This window comes from Garra rufa, chromosome 5 (assembly GCF_049309525.1).
Source record: "Garra rufa chromosome 5, GarRuf1.0, whole genome shotgun sequence".
NCBI lineage: Eukaryota > Metazoa > Chordata > Actinopteri > Cypriniformes > Cyprinidae > Garra > Garra rufa.
In genome coordinates, this window is record NC_133365.1 from 19076657 (window position 1) to 19091939 (window position 15283).

General features: G+C 34.8%; 1 protein-coding gene across 1 annotated transcript in view; it reads right to left on the reverse strand.

The window, feature by feature from the left end:
* usp2b (ubiquitin specific peptidase 2b) overlaps positions 1 to 15270 on the reverse strand; it is a 46217-nt gene extending 30947 nt beyond the window's left edge. Inside the window, exons 1-2 of the mRNA XM_073841154.1 lie at positions 15120 to 15270; positions 11944 to 12508 (exon numbers count right to left, since the gene is read on the reverse strand). Coding sequence (XP_073697255.1) covers positions 11944 to 12462 — 519 coding nt within the window. The 5' untranslated portion in view covers positions 12463 to 12508; positions 15120 to 15270. The remainder of the gene's footprint in view (positions 1 to 11943; positions 12509 to 15119) is intronic.
* Positions 15271 to 15283: the final 13 nt, after the last annotated feature.

The window sequence follows — 15283 nt, forward strand, 5'->3', positions numbered from 1 at the left end:
TGCAAGGTGGTTGTTAGGCTGTTCTGGGTGTTTGCTTGCTAGCCTAAAGGCTGGAATACACTACATGATGTCCCGGATCACACCGGAAAGGATTATAATGTTTGTTCGGGGCAATTCACTGCAGTTCTTCTGTAATGAACTCCAAAAACTTACCTATACATACAATTCACTGCCGTTTCCAGCTGAAAAAAAACACTAATGGCAGTAAAACAACTTCCTATTCACAAATTTCGCCTTTTCATTATGATTACAGGGCATGTAATAAATTCATGCATAGGTTTTGTGAATTGTATACAATTTGGACAGCTGCATTCAATAACCAGCTTCATATGTATGGTTTTTCTGACGCAGTAAACTTGCTCGATAGCTCACCCGGTAGACTGCCATAATGAGCTTGGGTTGGGTGAGATAATATATTCTTGAAACATGATTACTCATGTAAAGCTCATCGTCAAAAAGCTAAAGTGTTTTGGCTTTGTAAAAAGGTTGCTAGGCTGTTCTGGGTGTTTGCATGCTAGCCTAAAGGCTGGAATACACTACATGACATCCCGGATCACGTCAGAAGGAATTATGTTTGTTCGGGGCAATTCATTGCAGATTGTTTTGTAATCAACTCCAAAAACTGTTTATAATAAACTCCAAAAATGTACCTATACATACAATTCACTGCAGTTTCCAGCTAAAATAAACACTAGCAGCAGTAAACTTCCTTTTCACACATTTTGCCTTTTCATTATGTTTATGGGGCATATTATAAACTAATGAATAGACATATTTTAATTAGGTTTTGTGCAGAATACTGTTATGAATCTTGACAGTTGCATCACATAACCAGCTCCATGTGTATAACTTTTCTGATGCAGTAAACTTGCTTGATAGCTCACCCGGAGTGCCATAATAAGCTTGGGTTGGGTAAGTTTATATTTTCTTGAAATAAGCTTACTCATGTAAAGCTCATCGTCAAAAAGCTGAAATGTTTTGGCTTTGCAAGGTGGTTGCTAGGCTGTTCTGGGTGTTTGCATGCTAGCCTAAAGGCTGGAATACACTACATGACGTCCCAGATCACGTTGGAGGGGATTATATGTTTGTTCAGGGCAATTCTCTGCAGATTGTTTTGTTATAAACTGTTTGTAATGAACTCCAAAAACATACCTATACATACAAGTCTCTGCAGTGAACGCTAATGGCAATAAAACACCAACAACTTCCTTTTTACATGTTTCACCTTTTTATTATGATTAAATAGCATGTTATAAATTAATGAATAGACTTATTTTCGTTAGGTTTTGTGCATAATACTGTTGTGAATCTTGACAGTTGTATCAAATAAACAGCTCCATATGTATGGATTTTCTGACGTGGTAAACTTGCTCGATAGCTCACCCGGAGTGCCATAATGAGCTTGGGTTGGGTAAGATTATATTTTCTTGAAATAAGCTTACTCATGTAAAGCTCATCGTCAAAAAGCTAAAGTGTTTTGGCTTTGCAAGATGGTTGCTAGGCTCTTGTGGGTGTTTGCTTGCTAGCCTAAAGGCTGCAATACACTGCATGACGTCCCAGATCACGTCAGAGGGGATTATATGTTGTTCGTGGGAATTCTCTGCAGATTGTTTTATAATCAACTGTCTGTAATGAGCTCCAAAAACTTACTTATACAATCAAAGTCCCTTTAAGGTAAGTCATTTCACTCATTACTCCGACCTTACGATTAAATTTCAAATTTTAAATCACCAATAAAATCTGACAAGAACAGCCTCATAAATATTGTTCCTTGTGCTCCAATAGTGTTAAAAAAGCTTATTTTTTAGGCTAGATCAGCCAGTGCGCATGCACAGTACTGAGTGCACGTCTCAGAACACTGATTGTTTCTATAGCAACTGGGACTTCAAACGACAGCTGCAGTGACATGCCGACTTTACTTATCAACTATTGGCTGTTTTATTAAAAAGGCGGGGCTTCGCGGGCATTTTTCCCCATTCAAAACTATACGAGTGACACGTCTTGGATATTCTATAGTCTTTGATACAATTGACTGCAGTTTCCAGCGGAAATAAATTTTTACTGCTAGATGCAGTAAAACACCAACAACTTTCTTTTCATACATACTAACTACCTTTTCATTATGAATATGGGGCATATTATAAACTAATGAATAGACCTATTTTCATGGGGTTTTGTGCACAATACTGTTGTGAATCTTATACTATTTGACAGTTGCATTACATAACCAGCTCTATATGTATGGCTTTTCTGACGTAGTAAACTTGCTTGATAGCTCACCCGGTAGAATGCCATAATGAACATGGGCTGGGTGAGATTATATATTCTTGAAATATGCTAACTCATGTAAAGCTCATCATCAAGACGTTATCGTGTTTTGGGTAGTTTCTAGGGTGTTCTAGGTTGTTGCTAGGTGGTTACTTAATCGCCTAAGGCCTGGAATACACTACATTATATCCTGGATATCATCAAAGGATTATGTTTGTTCCGAACATTTCACTGCAGTTTTATATAATTTGCAAAGAAACTTTTACTGAAAAATGAAGTAGTACAAGCTGTATTGGATCTGATAGCACCCATATAGCAAAGCATAAACAAGCAATTCCACAATGCTTTTTGTCTACCATTTGGATTTTTTTTGATTATTTTTTTAAAACACTAATTCTTGTGAAATGAGGGGGGACGTTGATGCTTTTTGCAGTGACGCTAGCCAATCATAACATAACACAGCCATTTGCTGACAAGTTATGAAGGAGACAGAGGGTCAGAATGTAGGTTGAAAATCATATTTTTTCCAATTATGCTTTTGCTTGATGTGTAAAATATTTACTAACATTATAAGTGATCCTAAAGGAACATAATTAAAATTAAAATAATAAAAATGTCATGACCTCTGCAATCCAATATCATCTGATATACAGTATATCCAGTATAAAAAAATGTCTAATACTGGTGTGTCCCTAGAAATGGGCCAGTTAACAATTTTTTTTATGATTTTATAGAAATGACAGTGACTCTTCCAACATTATACTTGGAATCATATAAGAGTGCAATTATAATCAGGCCTTTACATATATTTTCAGGTACGACCTTCCAAATGGAAGTGAGTTGTCGCTCAACCAGATGATTAAATCAACAAAATGCAGAGCCGTATACACACATGCCCTTAACTAATGTCATCCAGACATGTGGTATGTCAGGAATCTGGCATGTATGTTCTATAGTGCAAGCCAGAGAGTACAGAGAGCTATTGGATTGTGTGGAATGTGAGCGAGATGAGATGAACTCTTTATCATAGGATCTCAGGATCTCCAGAGTGTCTCTTCACATCTTTTGCGGATCTCAAAGCTTCGACAGGAAACATAATCTCGCATTGCATATGTGCCTTTATTTATGATTGTAAAATGACAAGAATCTGACACCATTCACTATTCTGATTCCCTTGAAGGATTCCTCCTGAGTTTTGAGTCATTAACCCAAACGGTAATCGGTTTACATTTTACACTGAATTTGAAGCCTAATTATACATCTATAAAGTCATGTGGCGAAGAATTGTCAAGTACACGGAGATGCACATGATCATCAACTCTAATTATAGGCATTGTCTGTTGCATTTTGTAGAACCGAAAGAGGGGCTTAATTTGTAGGAAGCCTACGTGAGTGAAGCCATGGCTTCCCTCAGCTTGTGCAGTCTACATGAAGTCAGATTGTCTCTGGAATTTATCAGGGGAAGTCTCGTACTGTCACATCAAATGGCTAATACCAAGCCAAGCACACAGCTGGCCCCAGACCTGCTCTTACTGCGAGCCAAAATAGGCCAAATGGCCTTGACACTAATTCAGATGAAAGTACAAAGTTGATCTGTCTGGCAATAAAGCATCTTATCTGGGCCATGAGTAATAAGCATGATCTTTACTTCTTTACAGTCCTTATTTACAGTCCCCTTACTCCAAAAATTTTTTTAGTCATTCATTACTAAAGTCCTACACTGTAAACAAAATCTGTAGAAATTACAGTATTACTGGCAGCTGGTTGCCAGTAACTTACTGTAGATTTAAATTTATGCTATTTACTGGCAACAGTTTGTTCAAAGTTAATTGAACATTTAACATTAACAAGTCTTTATCTTTACAGAATAAAACTAAAATAACAGCCTCATGCAAAGCATTCTGGGAACCAAAATCTGAAGTAAAAAAACAGAAAAAGGTTGATGAAGGTTTCTGGTTCCCAGAATGCTTTGCAGTAGGTTGTTATTTTATAGTTTTATTCTGTAAAGACAAAGACTTGTTAATGTTTAATGTTCATTTAACTTTGAACAAACTGTTGCCAGTAAATAACATAAATTAAAAATCTACGGTAAGTTACTGGCATCCAGCTGCAGAACTACAGCAAATTTTTTACAGTGTACTGAAAAAGCCTTTACTTATTATGACCTCTGCCCTACTAATAATGGAGCCAAATAAATGATTTTAAGCCACATGGTGCTGAGTCAAGCAAATTATGTTGCAATAAGCTCCAGTTGTTACTTTTAGGAAAATAAGACTTATAGTATAGTAAATTTCTGTCAGTAGTAAAAAATAAACTCTAGAGGAAGTAATGGGTCATTAACTCTCACTGACTTTTGTTCAACATGAGTTCTGTGCAACAAGCTTTCTGTGAAATTCAGAACATTTCCATTAAACATCAAAGGCAGTAAAACAGTCTAGTCTAGAGCCCTTCATTAATAGCAGAAAAATACCCAAAGGAAAATTTAATAGCTTTCCACAGAGCACGGGAGACATACAGTAATGGAACTCTCAGTAATATTTTAAGTATCAAGTCTTAAATGGAAAAATAAAAACAGACACAAACACGACAGTAATGCAGAGCAACAGCAATAAAATAAATATTAGATTTGGGATTTAATGAAAATATTTGCTAATATGCAGATTTGCTGCTCAAGAAATATTTATTTCCATCCACAACAGAAACTGCTGTTTAATATTTTTGTGGAAACCATAATTTGAACATTTTTGTATCAATATAAAAAATCTTTAAAAAATTCACTGACCCCAAAATTTTGAACAGTAGTATTGTGTATATAAGCCAAGCCTATTTTGGGCCATTAGTATTGTATACATTGTGACATAATTTTGTCAGAATTAAGCACTTAATGGTCCTAAATACAGGATTTATATTTTTTTGTGTGTAATATAATTCCTAGCTTGAATTTTGAAACATGGTCCAGCTATAAAATGTTCTTGACAGATGTCCAACTAGAGATCAGCTAGATGATCTTAGACAGGACAAAGATCATTGTTCCTGCCATGCTGCAACCTTCATTCTCATAGCAACACCCAGGCACCTTAATTTTCCCTGGTATACTACTAACAGCTTTTTTTTTAAGCTCACAAAGAGTTGACTCATTCTGGTGACTTGTGCAGACATGTTTGGTTGTCATGGTGAGAGATCGGCACAGATCCCAGAAGGTGATTCGTATGTGACAGAGTGATTTGGAATGCAGGACAGAAGACATGTTCTCATGCAATTTCAATCACAAAACACATAGGAGTGTATCTTCTGTCTGTGTATGTGTGTATACAAATACGTATAGCCTGAACCTACAGTACCACATGCTTTGACTTGACGTGGGAGAGTGAGAAAGGAGTGGCATCAGTATGAGACTCTCCCAGTGATTGAATTATGATGTTCAACTTAAGCACTCACTCCCTTTATCTCTTGCTCTCCACCTTTCTCTCACTAACACACACACACACACACACACACACACACACTGAACATAATGTCACAGCGCAAGACCTTAATTGCAGTCTGACTACATTTTCTTTAGAAACTATGCGTCAAGACCAAAAGTAGAAATGGATCACCTCAGCAACTCAATCACATGACTTTAAAGCTATACAGTACAAACAGCTAAACAAATATTCCATCTGCCTAACATAAGTATTTTTCGTTGCAGCTGTGAATGCTATGATGAAGGTCTTATGGTTTTAGATCTGGCATTTTCTGAACACCAGTAGACTGTAATACTGTGTTTGTGAAACTTTTTGTGCAAAAATGGATAGTTCATCCAAACACGTTTCAAATTGAATCAGTTCACTTATGAAGAGGACAACTGAGGGACTCATATGCAACTATTACACTATTTAAATGCTCACTGACGCTCCAGAAGGAAAAACCATGCATTAAGAGCCGGGGGGTGAATTTTTTTTAACAGAATGGAGATGTGAACCTTTTTTTTATTTTGCCCAAATATCACATTTAATTTCAATTTACATTTAGCACTGCCCTGCAGAGGCTACAGAACATAGTTACATGTTTCCCAGAAGACAAAATAAGTTAAATTTACCCTGATCTTCAAATTCAAAAAGTTTTCACCCCCTGGTTCTTAATGCATGGTTTTTCCGTCTGGAGCATCAGTGAGCATTTGAACCTTCTGTAATAGTTGCATATGAGTCCCTCGGTTGTCCTCAGTGTGAAAAGATGGATCTCAAAATCATGCAATCATTGTCGGAAAGGGTTCAAATACACAAAAATGCTGGGACCTAAAAGATCTTTCTGAAGAACAGCGGGCAGTTTAACTGTTCAGGACAAACAAGGGACTCATGAACAACTATCACTAAACAAAAAAACACAGCTGTGGATCATTCAGGTAACAACACATGCAGTATTAAGAATCAAGCGTATGTAAACTTTTGAATGGGTCATTTTTATAAATTTAACTATTATTTTGTGGACTATATGTAAACGTCTTTCATGTGAAATTTCTTATTCAGGTCAGTACTAAATAAACAATAACATGCATTTTGCATGATCCCTCTTATTTTGGTAAAATAATTTAGCAGATTCTGAAAGGGGGGTGTAAACTTTTGACCTCAGCTGTACACTTTTTACAGAAAAACAAAAATTGGCTAAATGTAAGTCATACGGTTTTAATATCTCATTATATGTCATTTTATTGTAAAATACTGTCAGATTTATGGTTTTAGCAAGTAAAAATTATGAACAAGACAAATCATTATAATAACAATAGAAATAGTTTTGTTCTTATTTTTTATTTTTGTTACCAGTAATCCACATTAGGGAGTTTTATGTTACATTTGATGTTATTCATTTAATTTTTATCGTATTGTTTTAGTATTGTGTGTTACCCTAATAGCGTTTTGTGTGTCTTTGTATGATCATGTGCACTGCTGACCATGTACAAGTACTATCTACAAGTACTGACCATGTTTTATTATACCGGCTGTATAATTATAAAAATACTTTTTTGAGTGGAAAGAAGCAGAAACACACAAATTTTGTGCATGTCTTTAAATGAAAATTAGCTTCTGCTCCCCGCCCCCTGTCCAGAGGGCTGTGCCTTTACATCTCATACTTCAGATACTCTGCTAAAAACATCTGTTTGGTTTTGATCATCATGTCTGTTGCACTAAAATCATGCATTTTAAACCATATTAGTTTAAACTTTTGATATGGGGTTTTCTAAGCACACACATCTGAAGCACGCACACAGAAAGCAGCTGTCACATGGAATGTGAGTACTAAACTAAGTTCTCTTTCATGTCTTATTGCACTTAAACTGTCAAATACACATTTATGTTAAGTTTATCTTAAAACACATTCAAAATGTTACAAACAGGCGGTTATGTATGTGAAGGTATATTAGACTTGTGTGGCAGCAGCCTAATATACAGTAAATAGCGTGGAAACATGCAGATTAAGGGGCTATAATATTATAATAAGATACTCTTACAACGTTACCAAAACAAAGTTACTGTGTTGTCCCTTTTCATGTTTACAGGGTTGGTAGATGCACCTGGGACCCATTTATAGCACTTAAACATGAAAACATGTTGCCTTTAAGATAACTACACATTTCCACTTTTTATCTTTTTGTTCCATATTTCCAGTGAAATCTGCAATATACAGTACGAAAGAGCGCATGCAGAACTGCATATGTGATTTTAGAATAGCCAATAACCTAATTTACAATCAAAAGGTGCAAAAACTTGTAAAAAATGATGAAATAAAGATAATCCAAAATAATGAAGCTTTATAATGGACTTATATAATAAAAAATAACTCTGAACCTTATCTCTCTGTGCAAGTACTCCAGCACTCTGCTTATTCTTACAATGACTTTAAACCTGATTGTAGATTTATGCAACTTACGTAACGCGTCAGGCAACAAACATAAAGATCATAAAGACACCACTAAATCTTTCACGGCCTCTCCCAACACCACAAGACCATGGGAGTGGAATGGAGGAGAAGAGAAAGGAAAACAAAAACTTACATTCTAGCACAGTGATCTCTACTGATGTTTGAATAATGCATAAAAAATGGTGAGATTAAATTTCAAAGCATCTCATTATGTCACACTGTTAGGACAGGAGGCGAACGGGAACATAAATAAGCTTAAATCAGAGTTCTAAGCAGAACTGCACCTGGTGCTGCACATTTTTATAACACCCTGATTTGGCTGACCATACGCTATAGACCTGACAAAGACAAAGTCCAAGCTAACAACATGAAATTGTGCTGATATTGCTACTGTGAACAAGTAATTATATTCAGTACTGTACAGACCTCTGGCCCACTATGAGAGCAATCGACCAGCAATCAATCTGGCACAATGTCAGCTGATAAATGAATGATCTCATACAACTGTACAAAACCAGCTGCAATCTAAAGATGTTTATGGCAGGACAGACTTTGTGAGACCCAATCAACGATCAGTTATTGCATGGGCTTGCTGTATGGCCTGGACAAGTCCAGGCTAATACTTCAATAATGGCCTATACCTAAACGACCAGTCAATGTTTTTGAACAGTAAGATTTGTAATGTTTTTTTTTTTTTTTTACAGAAGTCGCTTCTGCTCACCAAGCCTGCATTTATTTGTCCAGCAAAAACAGTAAAATTTGGAAATATTTTTTACTATTTAAAATAACTGCTTTCTATTTTAATACAATTTAAATTGTAATTTATTCCTGTGATCAAAGCTAAATTATACTTAAAACAGTAAAAAAATCAGGATTCTTTGATGAATAGAAAGATCAGCATTTATCTGGAATAAAAAGCATTTGTAACATTAACACTATACCATTCAAAAGCTTGGAGTCAGTACAATTTTATCTATTTATTTATTGTTTGTTTTTTTAGGGGGGAAAGAAATTTTAGAAATGAATACTTTTATTTAGCAAGGATGGTTTAAATTAATCAAAAGTGATGATAAAGACATTTATAATGTTACAAAAGAATTCTTTTTCAGATAAATTATGTTCTTCTGAACGTTCTATTCATCAAAGAAACCTGAAAAAAACTTCTACTCAGCTGTTTTCAACATAATATTTTTAAGCAGTAAAACAGAATATTAGAATGATTTCTGAAGAATCATGTGACTGGAATAATTATACTAAAAATTCAGCTTTGAAATTACATTTTAAAATATATTCAAATAGAACGCTGTTATTTTAAATAGTACAAATATTTCAAAATTTTACTGTTTTTGGATCAAATAAATGCAGGCTTGGTGAGCAAAAGAGACTTCTTTAAAAACTCTTACTGTTCAAAAACTTTTGACTGGTAGTGTATGTATAAAAATGTATAAAAATGTTAATATTTGTGAAATATTTAGTCATTTATATCTCAAGAAACAGTGCTTTTGGCTGTTTAAACAATTAACAATTACATTTACAGCTTATTCAATAAATTGAATAAAACATAAAGCAAAAAACCTTTTGTATGTATTGTTCTTTAAGACTCCAAATACTTAAGTTTACAACATTGAAGTTTTCTTACTTGTCTTGACAAAAATGAATCATTCAAATGTATGATTTCAACCGGTCATTTCAAATCTATGCACTCTAATGCAGGTACAGATGTTTAGCTTTCCTAGATAATATTTCTGTACTATATTTCTCATCTTAACCTATTGTCAAAGATACTCATTGCTGTGCTCCTGTATACACAGTCTTAAATGCAGCAGCTTTAATTAAAAGAAGAAGACAGCGCACTCTAGTGAGTAAATATGAGTATTACAGGGGTAATAGTGGTTTTAGTGATTAGAGCTGTGCCTCACTTTGTCAGACCAAACATATCTGTGACCCTGGACCACAGAACCAATCATAAGTAGCACAGGTATATTTGTAGCAATAGCCAAAAATACATTGTATGGGTCAAAATTATAGATTTTTCTTTTATGCCAAAAATCATTAGGATATTACGTAAAGATCATGTTCCATGAAGATATTTTGTACATTTCCCATTGTAAATATATCAAAACTAATTTTTTTAATAATATGCATTGCTAAGAACTTCATTTGGACTACTTTAAAGGTGATTTTCTCAATATTTCTAGATTCCAGATTTTCAAAATGCCAAATATTGTCCTATCCTAACAAACCATACATCAATGGAAAGCTTATTTATTCAGCTTTCAGATGATGTATAAAGCTCAATTATAAATAATAATTTTAAAAGTTAACAGTTTAATAATAAAACAAAAAAGACCCCTATGAATGGTTTTGTGGTCCAGGGTCACGTTAATTCTAATCATTTTAAATTACTGTGAATATTAAACATAGTAATATGCTGACTGCAAAAGATAACTAAAGGAATATCAGCACAAGTTCAATAATAATGCTGATTACCACAAAAAAAAAAAAACTTATTTTTTTAAGAGAAAAATATAGGTTATGGCAGGGCAGCTACAATGGGAGTGATTCAGGTAAATCCATAATTGTTAAAACACTTACTAGTTTCAGTAGTATATCCACAGCATAATTTGCATGTTAACATAATTTTACTTACCTTACCTGTTTAAAATTCTATATAATCTTAACAGTTTTGTCCTCAAGAGAATGCAAATAACAGTTTAGCTCCATATCTAAACAAATATGTTTGAAAAATCCAAATAAAGTATTCAGAATTATGTGCTAAACTTTGCAGGACAGCGACTCTCCAGGACTGAAAAAAAACTAAAATGACTGTAAAATTTGAACAGCTCTACAGTTCAAAAAGCACACTCGTTTTACTGAAAGAGTTAATGTAAGTGCTTTTATAAAATGATAAACTTGACATTTCTGCAAAAATTGGCTCCATTTCCTTCCTCTGTAAGCGCCTCTCCATAACCCTGATTTTTGTCAAAGACCTTTTTTACTATAATTTTGACATTACCTTAAAACAATCTCATGGCCACAGCAGCAGAAAAACATTTGGCTCATCTTAACCAAAATACAGATAGATTTTTAGTAGATTAGTAGATTTTTAAAGAAGTCTTTTCTGCTCACCAAAAGCAAAAGCAGTAATATTGTGGTTTTTTTTACTATTTAAAAGAAATGCTTTCTATTTTAATTTATTTTAAAATGCAATTTTATTCCTGTGATCAAAGCTACATTTTCAGCATCATTACTTCAGTCTTCAGTGTCACATGATCCTTCAGAAATCATTCTAAAATGCTGATTTGCTGTTCAGGAAACATTTATTATTACTATTATTATCAACATTTAAAACAGTTGAGTAAATTTTTTTTTCAGGATTTCTTTGATGAATAGAACGATCCAAAGATCAGCATTTATCTGAAATAAAAAGCTTTTGTAACATTATACACTATACCATTCAAAAGCTGATTTTTAATCAATAACTATTTTTTGAGCAGCAAATTAGAATCATGAAGGATCATGTGACTGGAGTAATGATAGTAAAAAAAATCAGCTTTGAAATAACAGGAATAAATTACATTTTAAAATATAGCCAAATAGAAAACAGTTAGTTTTTACAGATAGTAAAATAATGATAGTTTCAAAATTGTATTGTTTTTTCTGTACTTAAAATAAAACATTAAAAATCTTACTGTCCAAAATGTTTTGACTGGTAATGTAGAAAAAAGAGGGACAACTTTCTTGGTAAAACTAGTTTTTGTCAATGTACAAACTCACCTCTGAGCTCCAGTAGAGAGGCCCTGAGTAATCTGTCCGTCCCCTGATGGTGCTCTCTTTGACTGTGTACACTCCTCTCTCCACTGGTCCTTGGTCACAGATCTCCAGTGTGGCCAGCTCCCGCATCAGGTCTGACTGACTGACTGACCTGCGCTGCCTTGCTGGGGGAGACGTGCAGGTATATCCAGTCCTTGAAGGCGAACGGCCCCTCGGCCCATTAATTCGGGGAACCTGACCTTTAACCTGCATCCTACTGTAGCTTTCACTCCGACGGCCGATGTGGGGCTCTGTATGGGGTGCAGCTCGCCCACGTTCAGGCTCCTGGGGAAAGAACAGGACGCCTCGGGCGAGGCAAGGGCTGGGGTTCAGGTAGCGGGAAGTGGAAGGAGCATACCTGGAAAGCTGGGGTTGACCTCGGACGATATATCCCAGGGTGGGATCGCAGGGGTCATAAGAACTGTACGGGCTTAAGAGGGTGGAGCCAGTGGTGTATTTGGGGGGTGAGTAGACTGGAGACATGATGGAGATGTGAAGAGAAATCAGCCCCAAGGTGGAGAGAGCCAAACTGTGACAAAACACAAATACAGTCTGCTAGAAACAAAGCTGAAGAGATTGTGTGCTAAATTTTCAGTCTCAGCAAATAATCTATATTAGGATAAAAACATATGGAACTTCTTGCTCATGTGAACACAAAGACAACAACATAATAAACGTGACTTGTCTCATCTTACAGTATCAGTTGGGTGCAAGTAGGACAACAGTCAACTAGAGTTACTAGCAGGTAATGTACACTGACACTCAAAATGTTGATGATAAGTGTGAGAATTATAAAGTATTATCCACGTTTTACTTTAAAGCAAAAGTAACCCTATGGGTGAGACTTCTGGGTTCATTAGCCGCTTTAGGGAAATAACAGGAAGATTAACAACGTGCAGTAAATGATAAAACTATTTGCATTACAAACCAGTGTGCTCATAATTAAGACAACACATTAAAATAATATGGTAGAAGGCAGACCAATTTGCAATATCAAGCAGAAAAACAAGCTGTTTTGTACAGCTAAAAATAGCTGGACGTGGATCAAACTGGAAGCCTGACCCATAATATTTATAAATGGCCGTGCCCACTCTTATGGGAAGAAAAAGCAGGATAATTTTGGAATTTTGTTGGAAAAGAAGAGAAATGTACAAGAAGATGATCTTTCAAAGACCATCACAACTTTCGAGAAACGGCTAAAGTCAAGACTTTTCTGTTAGAACTAAATCATGAACAAAAGCACTTCCAATAAATAAACAAAAATTTGAGAAGCATCTACGTCACGCAGTTGTCTAGCTACGCCTACTATATGTTACATCTCCCGCTAAGAAAAACATGGCTGGGTGGATAATCTTTTAAACATTTATTTATTTAATGTTATTTAATGTTTTCTGTATGAAAAGTTTGTAAAGCAAAATTATATTGCTTTCACAGCTTATGAAGTAAGAAATAAAAGCAGCAACATACCATAAATGCTAACACTTTACAATAAGATTGAATTAATGTAGAAACTAACATGAACAAACAATGAGCAATATATTTATTACAGTATTTAAGAATCTTTGTTAATGTTAGTTAATAAAAATACAGTCGTTTGTTGTTAGTTCATGTTAATTCCCTAGTATAGTTCATTCTTAGTTCATGTTAACTAAAGTAGTTAACTAATGTTACATTTGAAGTCAAAAGTTTAAATACATCTTGCAGAATCTGCTAAATGTTTTTACCAAAATAAGAGGGATCATGTAAAATGCATGTTTTTTTAGTACTGACCTGAATACGATATTTCACATAGAAGATGTTTACATATAGTCCACAAGAGAAAATAATAGTTGAATTTCAAAAATTCAAAATACACTTGATTTTTAATACTGTGTTGTTACCTGAATGATCAACCGCTGTGTTTTTTTGCTTTAGCGATAGTTGTTCATAAGTCCCTTGCTTGTCCTTCAAGGTTCAAATGCTCACTGATGCTTCAGAAGGAAATCTTACTCAGGTCAGTACTAACTAAAAAATAACATGCCTTTTATACGATCCCTCTTATTTTGATAAAATAATTAACATTTTACAGATTCTCCAAGGTTTATGTAAACTTTTGACTTCAACTGTGACTAATTAACCTTACTGTAAAGTGTTACCTAATAAATCATACAATCAAATGCAGACTTATTGTCCCTCAACCCTAAATATAACCCTATCTTAGCCCTTCCATAACATTAAAATAACTGTAGAATTTCATAATTATAATAGGCCACTTTAAAAACTGGGTATGTGATCTAATAAGTCTATGATCTGTAAAAAAAAAAAAAAAACAAGATAGTATCAGATGATAATGATATGCAACCCTGGTCCACAAAACCAGTCGTGAGTAGCACTGGTATATTTGTAGCAATAGCCAAAACTACATTGTATAGGTCAAAATGATTGATATTTCTTTTATGCCAAAAAATCAGGATTCATGAAGATATTAATTTAGACAACTTGTGATTTTCTCAATATCTTCATTTGTTTTTGCACCCTCCGATTCCAGATTTTCAAATATTGTCCTATCCTAACAAACCATGCATTAATTTAAAAAAACAGACCCTTATGACTGGTTTTGTGGTCCAGGGTCACATACTTTGTGTCCAAAAACATATAAGTATTGCTTCTAATTTGGAAGTGAAGTTAGATAATGAAGAAAATTAAAATAATGATGTAAAAAAATATCAAGTAGAAGTGGAATTTGATGATTATGATGATGACGACGATGACGAAGAGAGAGTGTTTATAGTGATGTAAATTTCACTAGAGAGCTGAATGAATCAAGAGGAATGCGCATTGGCTAAAGCCAGAGTAATTAAGTAATGCACTGCTACCTATTAAAGCAGTGGAGGCAATCTGAGCATGAGTCAAACAGAGACTGTTACTGTAGGATACAGCAGTTACTATAAACACTGCATTTGCTGCCCACTCATTAACGCTGACTGTGGAAAACTGCCATTGAAAACGGCTGGTGGTCTCATAAAATTGCATAAACGCTATAAACGTGAATAGACAGGGTTAGTAACGTTAATAGTAAGCTTAGCTGATGTGGGTAAATTATGTCACATGTTTAATCCTGCGCAAGAGAGCCTCCCCCATATAACCCTTAAGATGCTTACCAGCGGAATTCCAGTTCATCCTCCCGAGTGACCACCAAAATATTCCCGTATTTTCCTAAATACCACACGCCACTTGAAAATTCAGCAGATAATCTTACGGCAGCCGCTCAGCATTACGCACTCGACCAGTTGGTTGGACTGACAGCATACCAGCACAGAGTCCT